The sequence below is a fragment of the Ranitomeya variabilis genome, chromosome 6 (assembly GCF_051348905.1).
Source record: "Ranitomeya variabilis isolate aRanVar5 chromosome 6, aRanVar5.hap1, whole genome shotgun sequence".
Classification (NCBI taxonomy): domain Eukaryota; kingdom Metazoa; phylum Chordata; class Amphibia; order Anura; family Dendrobatidae; genus Ranitomeya; species Ranitomeya variabilis.
Genome location: NC_135237.1, coordinates 138,401,881 through 138,415,656, shown reverse-complemented (window position 1 = coordinate 138,415,656; position 13,776 = coordinate 138,401,881). Strand labels below are relative to the sequence as shown.

Below are 13,776 nucleotides of genomic sequence, written 5' to 3'. Positions count from 1 at the left end.
AAAAAAAAAAAAAGTATACAGACCAGACAGAATGGGATCACAGTCGATTCTCTTTGTGCCTGTTTTTAAATAATGTTTTACTTCAAAGAAAGAATAATTTGTGATCCCGTGCTGTAGTGTCTGTATCCTCTTTTGCCTCCTGCCCAGGAGCTGTGGTATGATCAGACCTTGTTCCTGTACGGTCAGACACAGACATTATACAGTACACAACAGGGGCACATTTATAAGATTATCTCAGCACAGGAAAATTTTTAAAAAAACACATCCAATTGTAGAAATTATTAATATTCCATGATCTATTGATTAAAATTAACTTTTGTTTGTGGGAAAATCCCTTTAAGGCCGCATACACATTAGACTAAAGCCGGCAGAACCCACCGATATCGACGTATTGGGCCAAAAGTCTAATACCTATGGAGGCCTCAACAGATAATAGTATGGTAAGCCGGGTGATCCAGCCTGCGGATGAATGAGACATCTGTCAGCTGAACGATCAGCCGAATCATCGCTGGACTGTCAGCTCTCTATAGTAGACGCAGGGCTTTAGCGTCAGCAGGTCTAACAGAAGCCCGGTGTTAGTATTTATGTTCTATCAGTTAAGCAAGTGAACCGTTTATTAAGCCAAATACCAATTTACTGTACCTCAGCTGTGTAGTGAAGTATCGTATGAGCTTTTCTCTGTACTCGGACACAATATCGTGCCCTCCTTGCATATACTCCAGCCTCGCAGCTTCCCACGCCTGAAGAGAGAAAGCACAAGAATGGCATAGTCTTCACCTCGTATAAATGCAGACAACAATCCTTAAAAATGCCCATACCATACCATACCATACCTATATTTATATTATATGCCACTTTTGCCTATTTTCTTACACATACCTCTTTGTTACCCACAAACCTGAGGAGTCATTCGTCCCTGCACGTAAACATGGTTTTTGGCTAACAGACAATGTTTTGGCCATTTCAGGCGCTGTCAGCAGGTTTTTGCTATGTAATCTGACAGCAGCACGAGGTAGGGGCCGAGACACTGATTCCAGCGATATAGCTCTTGGTTTACTAGGTACAGCAGTTATATTAGAATCGCAGTTTCATTGTTTGCAGATTTAGCAGAGCTCAGAATGCTGAGCCCTGTAGAACCCCGCCCACACGACTGACTAGCAGATTTCTGCATACAATGGCTCAGTGGATAGCACTGCAGCCTTGCAGCGCTGGGGTCCTGGGTTCATATCCCACCAACGACAACATCTGCAAGGCATTTGTATGTTCTCCCCGTCTTTGCTTGGGTTTCCTCTGGGTTCTCCGGTTTCCTCCCACATTCCAAAGACATACTGATAGGGAATGTAGATTGTGAGCCCCAATGGAGAGAGCCAATAATGTTTGTGAAGTGCTGCGGAATTAATGGCGCTATATAAGTGAGTAAAATAAATATAGATACATACAATGTTTAGTGGCAGAAAGCTGCTAATTAGTGTTGGGGGCGTGGTTGGACCAGGATGCACAAGGACAGTTGTCCTGTAGTGATAATCTCCTGCCGATAAAACACCCTGTTTACACAGCAAAGCACAACCCTGTAAGTGACACATCCCTGGAATCAGGCTCTCTGCTCCTACATTATGGTGCGCTCAGATTACATAGCAAAAGCCTAGTGACAGATTCCCTTTAAAGTTCTCACAATTGCTGGGTTACCTAGTGATTGGATCCCCCACAAGTAGTATGTTGTATGCAATACTTTGGATAGGAGATCACTTTCAATTTTGGAAATACCCTTTTAATATTTCCATATATCCAAATTCTACCGCCACTGTTACAAATTAAATCAATATGCAAATTAAATGTTCAATTAAACCCAGATTAGAGCACAGGGAGTCCTGCCTGCAATGTCCATGAGAAGGATAGGTCTAAACATCACATCATAAAGTATGTAGCAATAAAAAAAATTCTAATATTAAAGTAGATTAATGATCTAAGACATATACAGTGTTAGAACATACCTGGAGATGTTGAAACTGGAGTAGCCCACAGCTATATCTAATTACAACCATCTTATGAAGGTGATGGACCAAAAATGTCAATATAGGCCATGTTAGCCCATGGCACAGCTCCATCAGCTCACACTCACTCACTCCATTGTGGCTCACACTGATCAGACTAAGAATCTAGAGTAAAATACAATGCAGATAAGCGATTTATCAACTATTGTCAATGGCGTCACTAATGTAGCACAGAGAAAAAGGATCCGCAATATTAACACTGAACTGCTGTACTTTTCTCTTCTGCTTTATCACAACCTGTGGCCAACTTATAATTAATAGGGAAGTCCGGATTTAGCCTTGGATCCTGGACACTTGACCTACAGGGACCCTGTGAGGTCCGCTGACTGTCCCATACTATAGGAGATGTGGCATGCATGCTGATTCTAATATTCCAATTACTGTATTTTTCGGACTATAAGATACACCCAAGTTTTAGAGGAAGAAATTATAAAAAAAAAATATGAAGCAAAAAATGTGATCAATTCTGTATTTAAAGGGGACCTGTCACCAGGTTTGGCTGAAGGGGATACGGCCATCACCTTTCAGGGCTGATTATACAGCATTCTATAATGCCCAACCTGCAAGATAAGAAAAATAACTTATTTAACTCACCAGTGGGGCGGTCCGGTCTGAGGGGTGTCGCTGGTCTTGATCCGGTGCCTCCTGTCTTCTTGCGATGCCGTCCTCCTTCTTGCTTGGTGTGGATGATGTGTTTCCTCGGCACTGCGCTCCTGTGCAGGCGTAGTTATGAGGGCAGAGCAAAGTCCTGCAGTGCGCAGGTGCTAGGAAAGGTCAGAGAGGCCTGGCAGATGCGCACTGCAGTACTTTGCTCTGCCCTCGACAAGGCAGAGGAATGCGCCTGCGCAGGAGCGCTGTGCCGAGGAGACTGTGTGGATGATGAAGGGACGCGTCATCCACGTGAAGCAAGCAGGAGGACGGGGATGGTAAGAAGATGGGAGGCACCGGACCAAGACCAGTGACGTCCATCAGACCGGACCACCCCGCAGGTGAGTATAATAAAAGTCATTTTTCTTCTCTTACAGGTCAGGTTGGGGGCAGACGTACAGAATTATAATAATTATAGAATAATTACAGAAAAAGAGCTCACAGAAACTCAATGTTATGTCCAGAGCAGAAGCCGCGGCACAAGTGAGTTACTGAGCCAGGATCCCCCTCTACACACCATGCTGGAGACACCAGAATAAATAGTAGTGACTGTTTCAGGCCTTACATGTGCGGGGTTCTCACCTCTCTCATGTACTCCTTGTCTTTTGCAGTTGGCAGGAATTCCTGCACCGTGTGAAGTGCGAGTCGATACAAAGACACCGTATCCTGACACTGTAGGCAAAGCGGCAACACATCGGTAATGTCCCCCATGCTGGCAGCCCTGGACACAACACACTTACATTACAAACGGGATTTCATGCTGACATCTTTGTAGGACCAACACTACAGCAGTGCCATGTCACTCCCATATTATGCTTTCCACTTTTACTAGTGAATTGTACTGTAATTCATAAATATAAAAAACTGACTGGCACTTACAAACAGAAAAAAGACAAGTGTGAACAGGTGCAAGCTAGGAGAGCCACGCGATATAACTAACAAACCAAAGGTGCACCCTGAAAGCACTGTAATTGTGCAGCGATAATTTACTGTCATACTAAAGTAAGGTGATCATGTTAAAGGGGCTTTCCACTATTGACCAATCCTTACTGAATCACTTCAGGGCCCCCTAGAAAATAAAGATACGTGACAGGTGTCGTGTCACGTGACTGCTGTAGCCAGTCAGCACCCACTGATCAGTTGTAGCTCATCAATATGCCATGTGGAAGAAATAGTAAAGGCTGCAGCTAATCAGCGGCTGTCACATGACTTCTGGGCTGTCCAACAGTGGACGACACCTAAGAGAAAATGTGAATAAATATAAAGATAGATAGATAGATAGATAGATAGATAGATAGATAGATAGATAGATGAAGTGAAAGGAGGTGCTTATCTGTTCATAAAGCAGCCAGATCTCAAAACTGCAGCAGGCTTATGACAGGTGTATAGTGCTCAGGTAAAAACAATCACAAAGCGCTGCGGACAGAAGAATAAGGAAAGCAGCACTCACCAAGTCCATGAAAGTCCTTTTATTCCATATTTCAGGACAAGGACAGGGTATGCAGGGAGTTCAGAGGAGTGCAGGGAGAAGGATGTTCCATGTCCTGAATTATGGAAGAAAAGGACTCTTCATCGACTTGGCGAGTGCCGCTTTCCTTATTCTACTGATTGTCCAATGTTTAACAGCCAGACACCCCCCAACTAGTGACATCCAGTTATTAATGTATTCATTCACTTTCAATAATAAAACAACAACAAATGAACCATACAATACAGATCTTCAAGAAAATGGTAGTTACCTGCCGATAACGGTATTTCTCTGATCCCATGATGGCACCACGGAGAGAGGGGTCCGCCCCCAGGGACAGGAAACCTACAGGTGAAAAAGGGCGTACCTCTCTCCCACATCAGTTGGTTTACAGAGCCTTATACAGAACTTCAGCTGCAACTCAATATTTATGCAAATTAAACTTAACCTATTTAACTTAATAGAAGCACCGTGACTAAAATTAATTACTATTATATTATCCAGTGCACACCTGTGTGTGAAAAAGGGAGGGAATATACGGGTGCCATCATGGGATCAGAGAAATACCGTTATCGGCAGGTAACTACCATTTTCTCTATCCCCATGATGGCACCACGGAGAGATTTGAATAGATAGCGCTATTAGGGAGGGACCACTGCCTCTAGAACCCTTCGCCCAAAGGTAGGATCAGAGGAAGTCAAGTCTAAGCGATAATGCTTAAAAAATGTAGACTGGGAAGACCAAGTGGCCGCTCTACATATCTGTTGTATTGAAGCGCCAGCTCTCTCCGCCCAGGATGATGCCACTGCTCTGGTCGAATGAGCTTTTATGTTCTCTGGGATAGCTGTCCCACAGGATGAGTAGGATAGGGCGATGGCGTCTCTTATCCATCTTGCTAACGTTGCTTTCGACGCTTTTTGTCCTTTGCGTGGACCCTGGAAGCAGACAAACAGAGCCCTATCCTTCCTGCACTCCCTAGTGGCTGATAGATACCTAACTAGACACCTTCTTACGTCTAGGGTATGCAGTGTTTTCTCCCCCTCATTTTTAGGTTTGGGACAAAAGGAGGGTAAAGAAATTTCTTGCGTTCTGTGAAACTGTGACGCTATTTTAGGGAGATAAGCTGGGTCGGTTTTTAGAATGACTGTCACCAAGTATTTGAGTAAAAGGCGGGCATGAAGATAACGCCTGTATATCGCTGACACGGCGAGCTGAGGTTAGGGCCACTAGGAGTGTGGTTTTCAGAGACAGGATCTTTAGAGGGACTTCTGTCAGGGGCTCAAAGGGAGGTTTGGTTAGAGCGTTTAGTACGAGGTTTAGGTCCCATGGGGGAGAGTTGTGGAGGGGAATGGGTCTGGACCTAGATGAGGCTTGAATAAATCGCATGACCCAACGATTTCTGGCCAGATCGTGATTATACAGAGCTGCTAAGGCTGCCACCTGAACTTTTAGAGTACTTGTAGCCAAGCCTCTTTCCAGGCCTTTCTGTAAAAATTCAAGGACTTTCCCAATAGGAATTTCCCCGGACGGGTCTGCCCCTGATACCGATATGAATTTTTTCCACACTTTCCCATATATTCTAGTGGTTACGGGTTTTCTACTTTGTAATAGAGTGGACACCAGGTTAGGAGAGAACCCTTTGTCTCTTAGTAACCTCCTTTCAAAAGCCACGCTGTCATGTGTAAATTTTTCACATTGGGGTGAAACACTGGGCCCTGGGACAGAAGTTTCGGAGTGTCTGGTAGAACCCATGGACTTGTTATGGACATTTTTCTTAGCCAAGAAAACCATATTCTGCGGGGCCAGAATGGCGCTATTAGTATCACTGTAGATCTCTCCTCCCAAATTTTCCTCAACACTAAGGGGATGAGTGACATTGGAGGGAACGCGTAGGCAAGGTGATAGTTCCAAGGAATTGTCAAAGCGTCTAGAGCTACAGGGTTCCCCCGGGGATCGATTGAGCAGAATGTTTCTACTTTGCGGTTTTGGCTGTTCGCGAATAGGTCTATTACTGGTAGGCCCCAGAGATTCACAATCTGATCGAAGACCGATTGGTTTAGCTCCCATTCTCCCTGTTTTAAGCATGTTCTGCTCAGGAAGTCTGCAGTTTGGTTTTCGGAGCCTTTTAAGTGGAGAGCTGTCAAGGACTTTAGACTGTGTTCCGCTATGTGGAGGATGGATTGGGTTACCTCCATCAGAGCTCGACACCTGGTTCCCCCTTGGTGGTTTAGATATGCCACAACTACTTGGTTGTCCGAAAACACTTTTACGTGATGACCGTGCAGGAGATATAGGAAGTGTGTTAGAGCCAGTCTTACCGCTAGCAGCTCTTTCATGTTGGAAGAGTCTGGCTCCTGACTTTTGTTCCAACTTCCCTGTGTCACCTGATCGCCTATATGAGCTCCCCAGCCCCAGGGGCTTGCGTCTGTTGTTAGAATCTTTTCTGTCGGTAGCGCCCAAGGAACCCCTTTGGCTAGATTCCCTGGGTCTGCCCACCATGCTAGGGAGTGTATTGTATTTGGAGAAATGGTTAACCGCCCGTCTAAATTTCCGTGCAGAGATATGCCTAAATTTAAGGTCTCCCATTGTAGATCCCGGGAATGAAGTTGTGCCCATTGAACTGCCGGAATACAGGCAGTCATAGAGCCCAGGAGGGACATTGCTCTCCTCGGAGTGGTCACTGGGGATACCGTCAGTTGTAATACGGCTTGTGTCATTTTTTGTACCTTCTCCTGAGGAAGATAACATGTCTGCGTGTTCGAGTCTAGGACTATCCCCAAGTACTCCTGTACCCGAGATGGCACCATTTTGGACTTGGGTATGTTTAGCAGCCACCCTAGACTCGACAGGGAAGTAATGACCAGGTTCAACTGTTGTTCGCAGTGTTGAAATGAGTTTCCTACCACGAGTAGGTCGTCTAGATAGGGAACTATTAGGATGTTCTGTTCCCATATGTGGGCCATTACCTCTGACATTATTTTCGTGAATACTCGAGGAGCGATAGCTATCCCGAAGGGGAGAGCTCGGAATTGGAAGTGTTTGATCTCCCCCTGGATATTCACTGCCAGTCTGAGATATTTTTGGTAATCTCTGTGTATGGGCACATGGTAGTACGCGTCTCGTAAATCTAAAACAGTCATGAAACACTGAGGAAAGAGTATCCTCACGCAAGATTTTATTGTTTCCATTTTGAAATGTTGTATCTCCAGGAAACTGTTTAGTTTTTTGAGATTTATGATCGTTCTGTACGATCCGTCCGGTTTTTTCCGGAGAAAGAGGGGAGAATAGAACCCCGTGCCTCTTTCCAGGTATGGAACTTCTTGCAATACATCTTTCTGGATTAGGCTCAGAATTTCCTTCTGGAGAGCTGACTGTTCGAGTGACTGTTTTTGAGGCGTTACCATGAAGGAGTTGCCGGGAGGGACACGAAATTTGAATTTGAGGCCTTCTCGTATGATGCCTAAAATCCAAGGGCTGTTTGAAATTTTTTCCCAGGCTGGAAGAAACTTCGCTAGTCTCCCTCCGACCCGGGAAGTACCTTCATTGAGATTTTTTATTATCTGGAGGGGGGGTTTTGTTGAACAAGAAGCCCCTGTTTTTGTTTCTTCTGTCTTCCCATCCGTCTTTATTTCCTTTTGGAGGTCTTCTGCGCATGAACTTTCTGTTCCGAAAGGAGCGCCTATATGACTGGTTGGGGAACCCGGGAAAAGATTTCTTTTTATCTCCCGCTTTGTCTAGGATGTCGTCCAACGTTGACCCAAACAGAAATTCACCCTCGCAAGGTATTGAACAAAGCTTGGTCTTTGTCTGCAGATCCCCCGGCCAGCACTTCAGCCACAGGGCGCGTCTTGCGGCGTTTGAGAAGGAAGCCGACCTGGCTGACAATCTTGCCGAGTCCACCGAAGCGTCCGCCAAAAAAGCTGCTGCTCCTTTCATCATGGACACTGACTTTTGTAATGTCTCTCTTGGGACTTTCTCTTTTAGTTGAGAATCCAAATGCTCAAGCCATACCATCAGAGCACGGGCCGTGCATGTGGCTGCGATGGCTGGCTTTAGGCCCCCTCCTGCTGCTTCCCAGGAGTTTTTTAAGAAGGTGTCTGCCTTTTTGTCCATCGGATCCTTCAGAGTGCCCATGTCTTCAAAGGGCAGGGCGAACTTTTTAGAGGCCTTTGCTATGGCCACATCCAGTTTGGGTGCCTTGCTCCAGGATGAGCAGGCTGGGTCATCGAACGGGTACTTTCTCTTGGGGGTCAAGAGTACTTTCTTGTCTGGTTTCTTCCACTCTTTCTTGATCAAAGAATGAATTTTTTCATTTATTGGAAATACTCTTCTTTTCTTTTGTTCTAATCCGCCGAACATAATGTCCTGTGCTGTTCTTTTAGGGCGTTCGTCTACCAGACCCATAGTTGTTCTGATGGCCTTTATCAATGCGTCCGTCTCCTCGATGGGGAAGCAACTGCGTCCCCCCTCTGATGATAGTGAGGAGGTTTCGGATGTTGATGAATCATTAGAGTCAGATGTTTCATTTTCTGATTCGTCTATACTGGACTCGGGAGACTTATGACCTGATCTATGTTTTTTCCTCGGAATTTTAATGCTTTTGAGGGCATTTTCCACTTGATTTTTTATAAGAGTTTTTAGGTCTGATGCGAACGCCGGAGATTCCTCCTGGATGGTTTTTTCTATGCAGGGCCCGCATAGCTTCTTTTCCCATGAGGAAGATAGCTCTTCCGAACATATCGCACATACTTTGTGTTTTGATTTGGTTGTACATTTCCTTCCCTAAGAGAGAAAAGAAAAATAATCTCGTATTATGTTACCACTTCCACGTGGATCACTCACCCTTTACGGCTAAGAGATACCGTCTCTGGCCTCGGGACTGTATCCACTGGGTTTGTCGCTGGCCGAGTGTTTCCTCCAGAGACTCGGCTGCGTTGAGACCCTGATCGTCCGCTGCTGCTGCGTTGTTGGGATGAAGCGTTCCCCTTGCGCTGATGTTGTGAGCGCGGACGCGGTACTTGCTCAGGTGATGATTGTGCACATTCCTGTGCCTCTTGTGGTTCTTTGCCGCTCATAGTGGCTCCGCACTGCGTTTGCCAAAAGAGAGGGTTTTCCACACTTTCTCTGTTGAGAACGCCGTTTTTTAAACTTGCCGCCGGCAGAAGCGGTCATCTGCGCATGCGCGCGCGTCACTTCCGGTTTGCTGCACAGGCGTCCTATAGGGAGGATATTAGTGGGGACGCCTGTGCGCGCGTTCCAACGTTCCGCCCGAGCCCGTACTTCCGGTTTGGGCGGCGGTTCAGCGGTGACCTGCGGCGCTTATGCTCCAGCGCCTGAGATGGTAGTGTAGCCGCCGCTACCCCCATGCACCGATTAGCGGTGTAGAGGCTGTAACGGTGACCGCCGCCACCTGCCTCTTTCCTCCCCCTTTTTTTTTTTTTTTTTTTCTTCCTTTGAGGAAGGCAGGCTCGGACCTCTTCACTGCCTTCCCCTGCAACACTCACCCGTAGGGCCCGCCGACCCCCGTGGTGGAGCTTCAGGGTCGGATGAAAAGGGGGGAGAAAACCTGCTGGACACAGCCGAGACAGGGCGCCCCCTGTCAGGAACCGACCGGCCAGCACCCTGGAATCCCACGAAGAATCCTTTAGGTACGTGCTGTAGGTTCCCCGTCAGGGACAGGAAACCAACTGATGTGGGAGAGAGGTACGCCCTTTTTCACCTGTAGGTTTCCTGTCCCTGGGGGCGGACCCCTCTCTCCGTGGTGCCATCATGGGGATAGAGAAAAGAGGCTATAAAATTGTAAAATTATGGTAATTTTTTTTACTTTTTCCCCAGTCAGGAGGGGAGACAGTGAGGAGCAGCTCGTGTCACACAGAATTACAAGGGCTATAAAGAGAAATAAAGTAAACTGGGCATCTCATCTTTATACTGTAGTTTTTGAGTGCAGAAACAGTACAAAAATGTTTATCACCCTGGAGTATCCCTTTCAAGATATGTCAGGACAGCTGACAGGTCCCTTATAAGAAGCGTAGGTACAGTGCCTTGCGAAAAAAGTCAGCTCCCTGGAACTTTTCAACCTTTTCCCACATATCATGCTTCAAACATAAAGATACCAAATTAAAATTTTTGGTGAAGAATCAACAAGTGGAACACAATTGTGAAGTTGAACGAATTTATTTGGTTATTTTAAATTTTTGTAGAAAATTCAAAAACTGAAAAGTGGGGCGTGCAATATTATTCGGCCCCTTTACTTTTAGTGCAGCAAACTCACTCCAGAAATTCATTGTGGATCTCTGAATGATCCATTGTTGTCCTAAATGCCTAATGATGATAAATATAATCCACCTGTGTGTAATCGAGTCTCCGTATAAATGCACCTGCTCTGTGATAGTCTCAGGGTTCTGTTTGAAGCACAGAGAGCATCATGAAGACCAAGGAACACAACAGGCAGGTCCGTGATACTGTTGTGGAGAAGTTTAAAGCCGGATTTGGATACAAAATTATTTCCAAAACTTTAAAACATCCCAAGGAGCACTGTGCAAGTGATCATATTGAAATGGAAGGCGTATCATACCACTGCAAATCTACCAAGACCCGGCCTTCCCTCTAAACTTTCATCTCAAACAAGGAGAAGACTGATCAGAGATGCAGCCAAGAGGCCCATGATCACTCTGGATGAACTGCAGAAATCTGTAGCTGAGGTGGGACAGTCTGTCCATAGGACAACAATCAGTCGTACACTGCACAAATCTGGCCTTTATGGAAGAGTGGCAAGAAGAAAGCCATTTCTCAAAGATATCCATAAAAAGTGTTTTTTAAAGTTTGCAACAAGCCACCTGGGAGACACATCAAACATGTGGAAGAAGGTGCTCTGGTCAGATGAAACCAAAATTGAACTTTTTGGCAACAATGCCAAACGATATGTTTGGCGTAAAGGCAACACAGCTCAACACCTTGAACACACCACCCCCACTGTCAAACATGGTGGTGGCAGCATCATGGTTTGGGCCTGCTTTTCTTCAGCAGGGACAGGGAAGATGCTTAAAAGTGATGAGAAGATGGATGGAGCCAAATACAGGACCATTCTTGAAGAAAACCTGTTGGAGTCTGCAATAGACCTGAGACTGGAACAGAGATTTGTCTTCCAACAAGACAATGATCCCAAACATAAAGCAAAATCTACAAATGGAATGGTTCACAAATAAAAGTATCCAGGTGTTAGAATGGCCAAGTCAAAGTCCAGATCTCAATCCAATCGAGAATCTGTGGAAAGAGCGAAAAAAGTCGGGTGGCAAACGATCTCCATCAAACCTCACTGAGCTCGAGCTGTTTGCCAAGGAAGAATGGGCAAGAATTTCAGTCTCTACATGTACAAAACTGATAGAGACATACCCCAAGCGACTTGCAGCTGTAATCGCAGCAAAAGGTGGCGCAACAAAGTATTAAGTTAAAGGGGCCGAATAATATTGCACGCCCCACTTTTCAGTTTTGGAATTTCCACAAAAATTTAAAATAACCAATAAATTTCGTTCAACTTCACAATTGTGTTCCACTTGTTGTTGATTCTTCACCAAAAATTTACATTTGGTATCTTTATGTTTGAAGCATATGTGGAAAAAGGTTGAAATGTTCCAGGGAGCCGAATACTTTTGCAAGGCACTGTACATTTCCACCTACCAGATCAATATTTTAGCCAATAAAGTTACATATAAAGGATTGCAGGTTGTGGCAGACCGACAATGTCTCTCCAGTTTCCTTTCCTGTGACAAAAAAAAGAAAAAAAAAAAGAAAAAAAAAATAGATTAATCAGCAACCAAAATCTTCTAATAAACAATCATACCTTATTCGTAGAATGTAAGTCCGCAAGGACAGGGTCCTCTCCCCTCTGTACCAGTCTGTCGTAAATTCGTTTACTGTAAACGATATCTATAACCCTGTACGTAACCCCTTTCTCATGTACAGCACCATGGAATTAATGGTGCTATATAAATAAATAATAATAATATTTAGAGCAGTCAGCAAGCAGGAAACATTGGGGAGTATAATCAGATACATACTTTCACCGTAAATACAAAATAAAATCTTAACACATAGAAAAACCTATATATTTGCCTCAATAAATATCAAACTCATTGCCAAAAAAATAAAAAAAGTGTAAAAGATGCCGTTTTACAATAAAAACATACCTGTTCTTTGGTTAATAAAATACTAGTTGCACTGCACTCAACATTTATCAGAGACTTCACATCTTTTGGATTCAGAGGATCCAGATGGAGTGTCGGCCACAATCTATAATAAAGCACATAGCAGATAATAATAACCTTTATAAATCTTATAATCTAAGTGCCTGGATACAATACAAGTGGTACCCTGGACATGGAAAATGCCCAACTGAAAGCTTCCTGGTTTATGTTTTTTAATTTTTTTTTTAAGACCTCGCTCACACTGGCGAATAATACGGAGGTGTGCAATTCGAGAAAACATTGCATTGCAGTCCGACCAATGTTATTCAATGAGTCAATTCTAATCAGACTGAAGGTCGGAGTCCACAATCGCAGCATGCTGCGAGTGGATGCGAGAATCAGATGCCCTCGCCAATGCAAATCAATGGGTGTGAGAAAAAAATAAATAAAAAAATCAGACGGCACAAGGACCATGTCTGTGCAACCCGATTTTTAAGCACACATCTCAAAGGAAACCCGACATTTCATTAGCCAAGTGCAGTAAATTCACAACTAAAACCATCGGAATAGGATAGAATAGCTATGTACATAGAACAGATACGATATATAGAATAGATATCCCCTAAATATTTAATATAACAAGCCCCCTACATATAATAAACTTGCACCCTTTAGTGCCGTTCATGTGGAACTAAAGGGTGTTTAGCCTTATTAAACCTATTAAATAATCTTTTTTTTTTTTTTAAATGACGTGGGGTCCCTCCTATTTTTTTGATAACCAGCCTAGGTAAAGCAGACAGCTAGGGTCATATATTAGCATGCTGGGAGGGTACCTGGTTATTGGGCCCTTCCCCAGTGTAAAAATACAAACCTGCAGCCACCCTAGAATTGACGCGTCATACTAGATGCGCCAATTCTGGAGTATAACGCGGCTCTTCCCGATTGCCTGGTGTGGTGGCAATCGGGGGAAAGGTTTATGGGGTTGATATCAGCTTTGTAATGTCAGCTGGTATCAAGCCCCGATGTAATGGAGGTGTCTATCATTACTGACCCAGTAAGTTAAAACACACACACAGGAATTATTTTTTAATAATAGGTGAATGAGGGAGTGTTTCTTGTTTTCATTTCTTTACCTCTCTCTCTTTTTTTAATGTCTTCCAGGTCCCCATTTGTGGACTACTTCGGATTCAGTGGACCATGTCGGAATACCAGGACTTTTTTTTTTAAGAAATTGATGAAATAGGGCTAGAGTTGGGAGGGGGTGGGTTAGTGAAAGGTGTGTCTGGTAGACACCTCTCCATTACTAGCATCAGGGCTTGATGCCAGCTAACATTACACAGTTGATATGAACCCCATAAACCATTATTCTGATAGCCATTGTACCAGGGCAATCTGGAAGTGCCAGGCCAAGCACCATAATTGGCGC

At 44.5% G+C, this 13,776-nt stretch overlaps 1 protein-coding gene across 3 annotated transcripts in view; it reads right to left on the bottom strand.

The window, feature by feature from the left end:
• Positions 1 to 13,776, bottom strand: part of NPHP3 (nephrocystin 3) — a 132,542-nt gene that overhangs the window by 50,338 nt on the left and 68,428 nt on the right. For all 3 annotated transcript variants that reach the window (XM_077269047.1, XM_077269050.1, XM_077269048.1), the window contains exons 15-19: positions 12,354 to 12,456; positions 11,845 to 11,927; positions 3,282 to 3,420; positions 1,992 to 2,156; positions 643 to 740 (exon numbers count right to left, since the gene is read on the bottom strand). In XM_077269047.1, the coding sequence (XP_077125162.1) occupies positions 643 to 740; positions 1,992 to 2,156; positions 3,282 to 3,420; positions 11,845 to 11,927; positions 12,354 to 12,456 (588 nt within the window). The remainder of the gene's footprint in view (positions 1 to 642; positions 741 to 1,991; positions 2,157 to 3,281; positions 3,421 to 11,844; positions 11,928 to 12,353; positions 12,457 to 13,776) is intronic.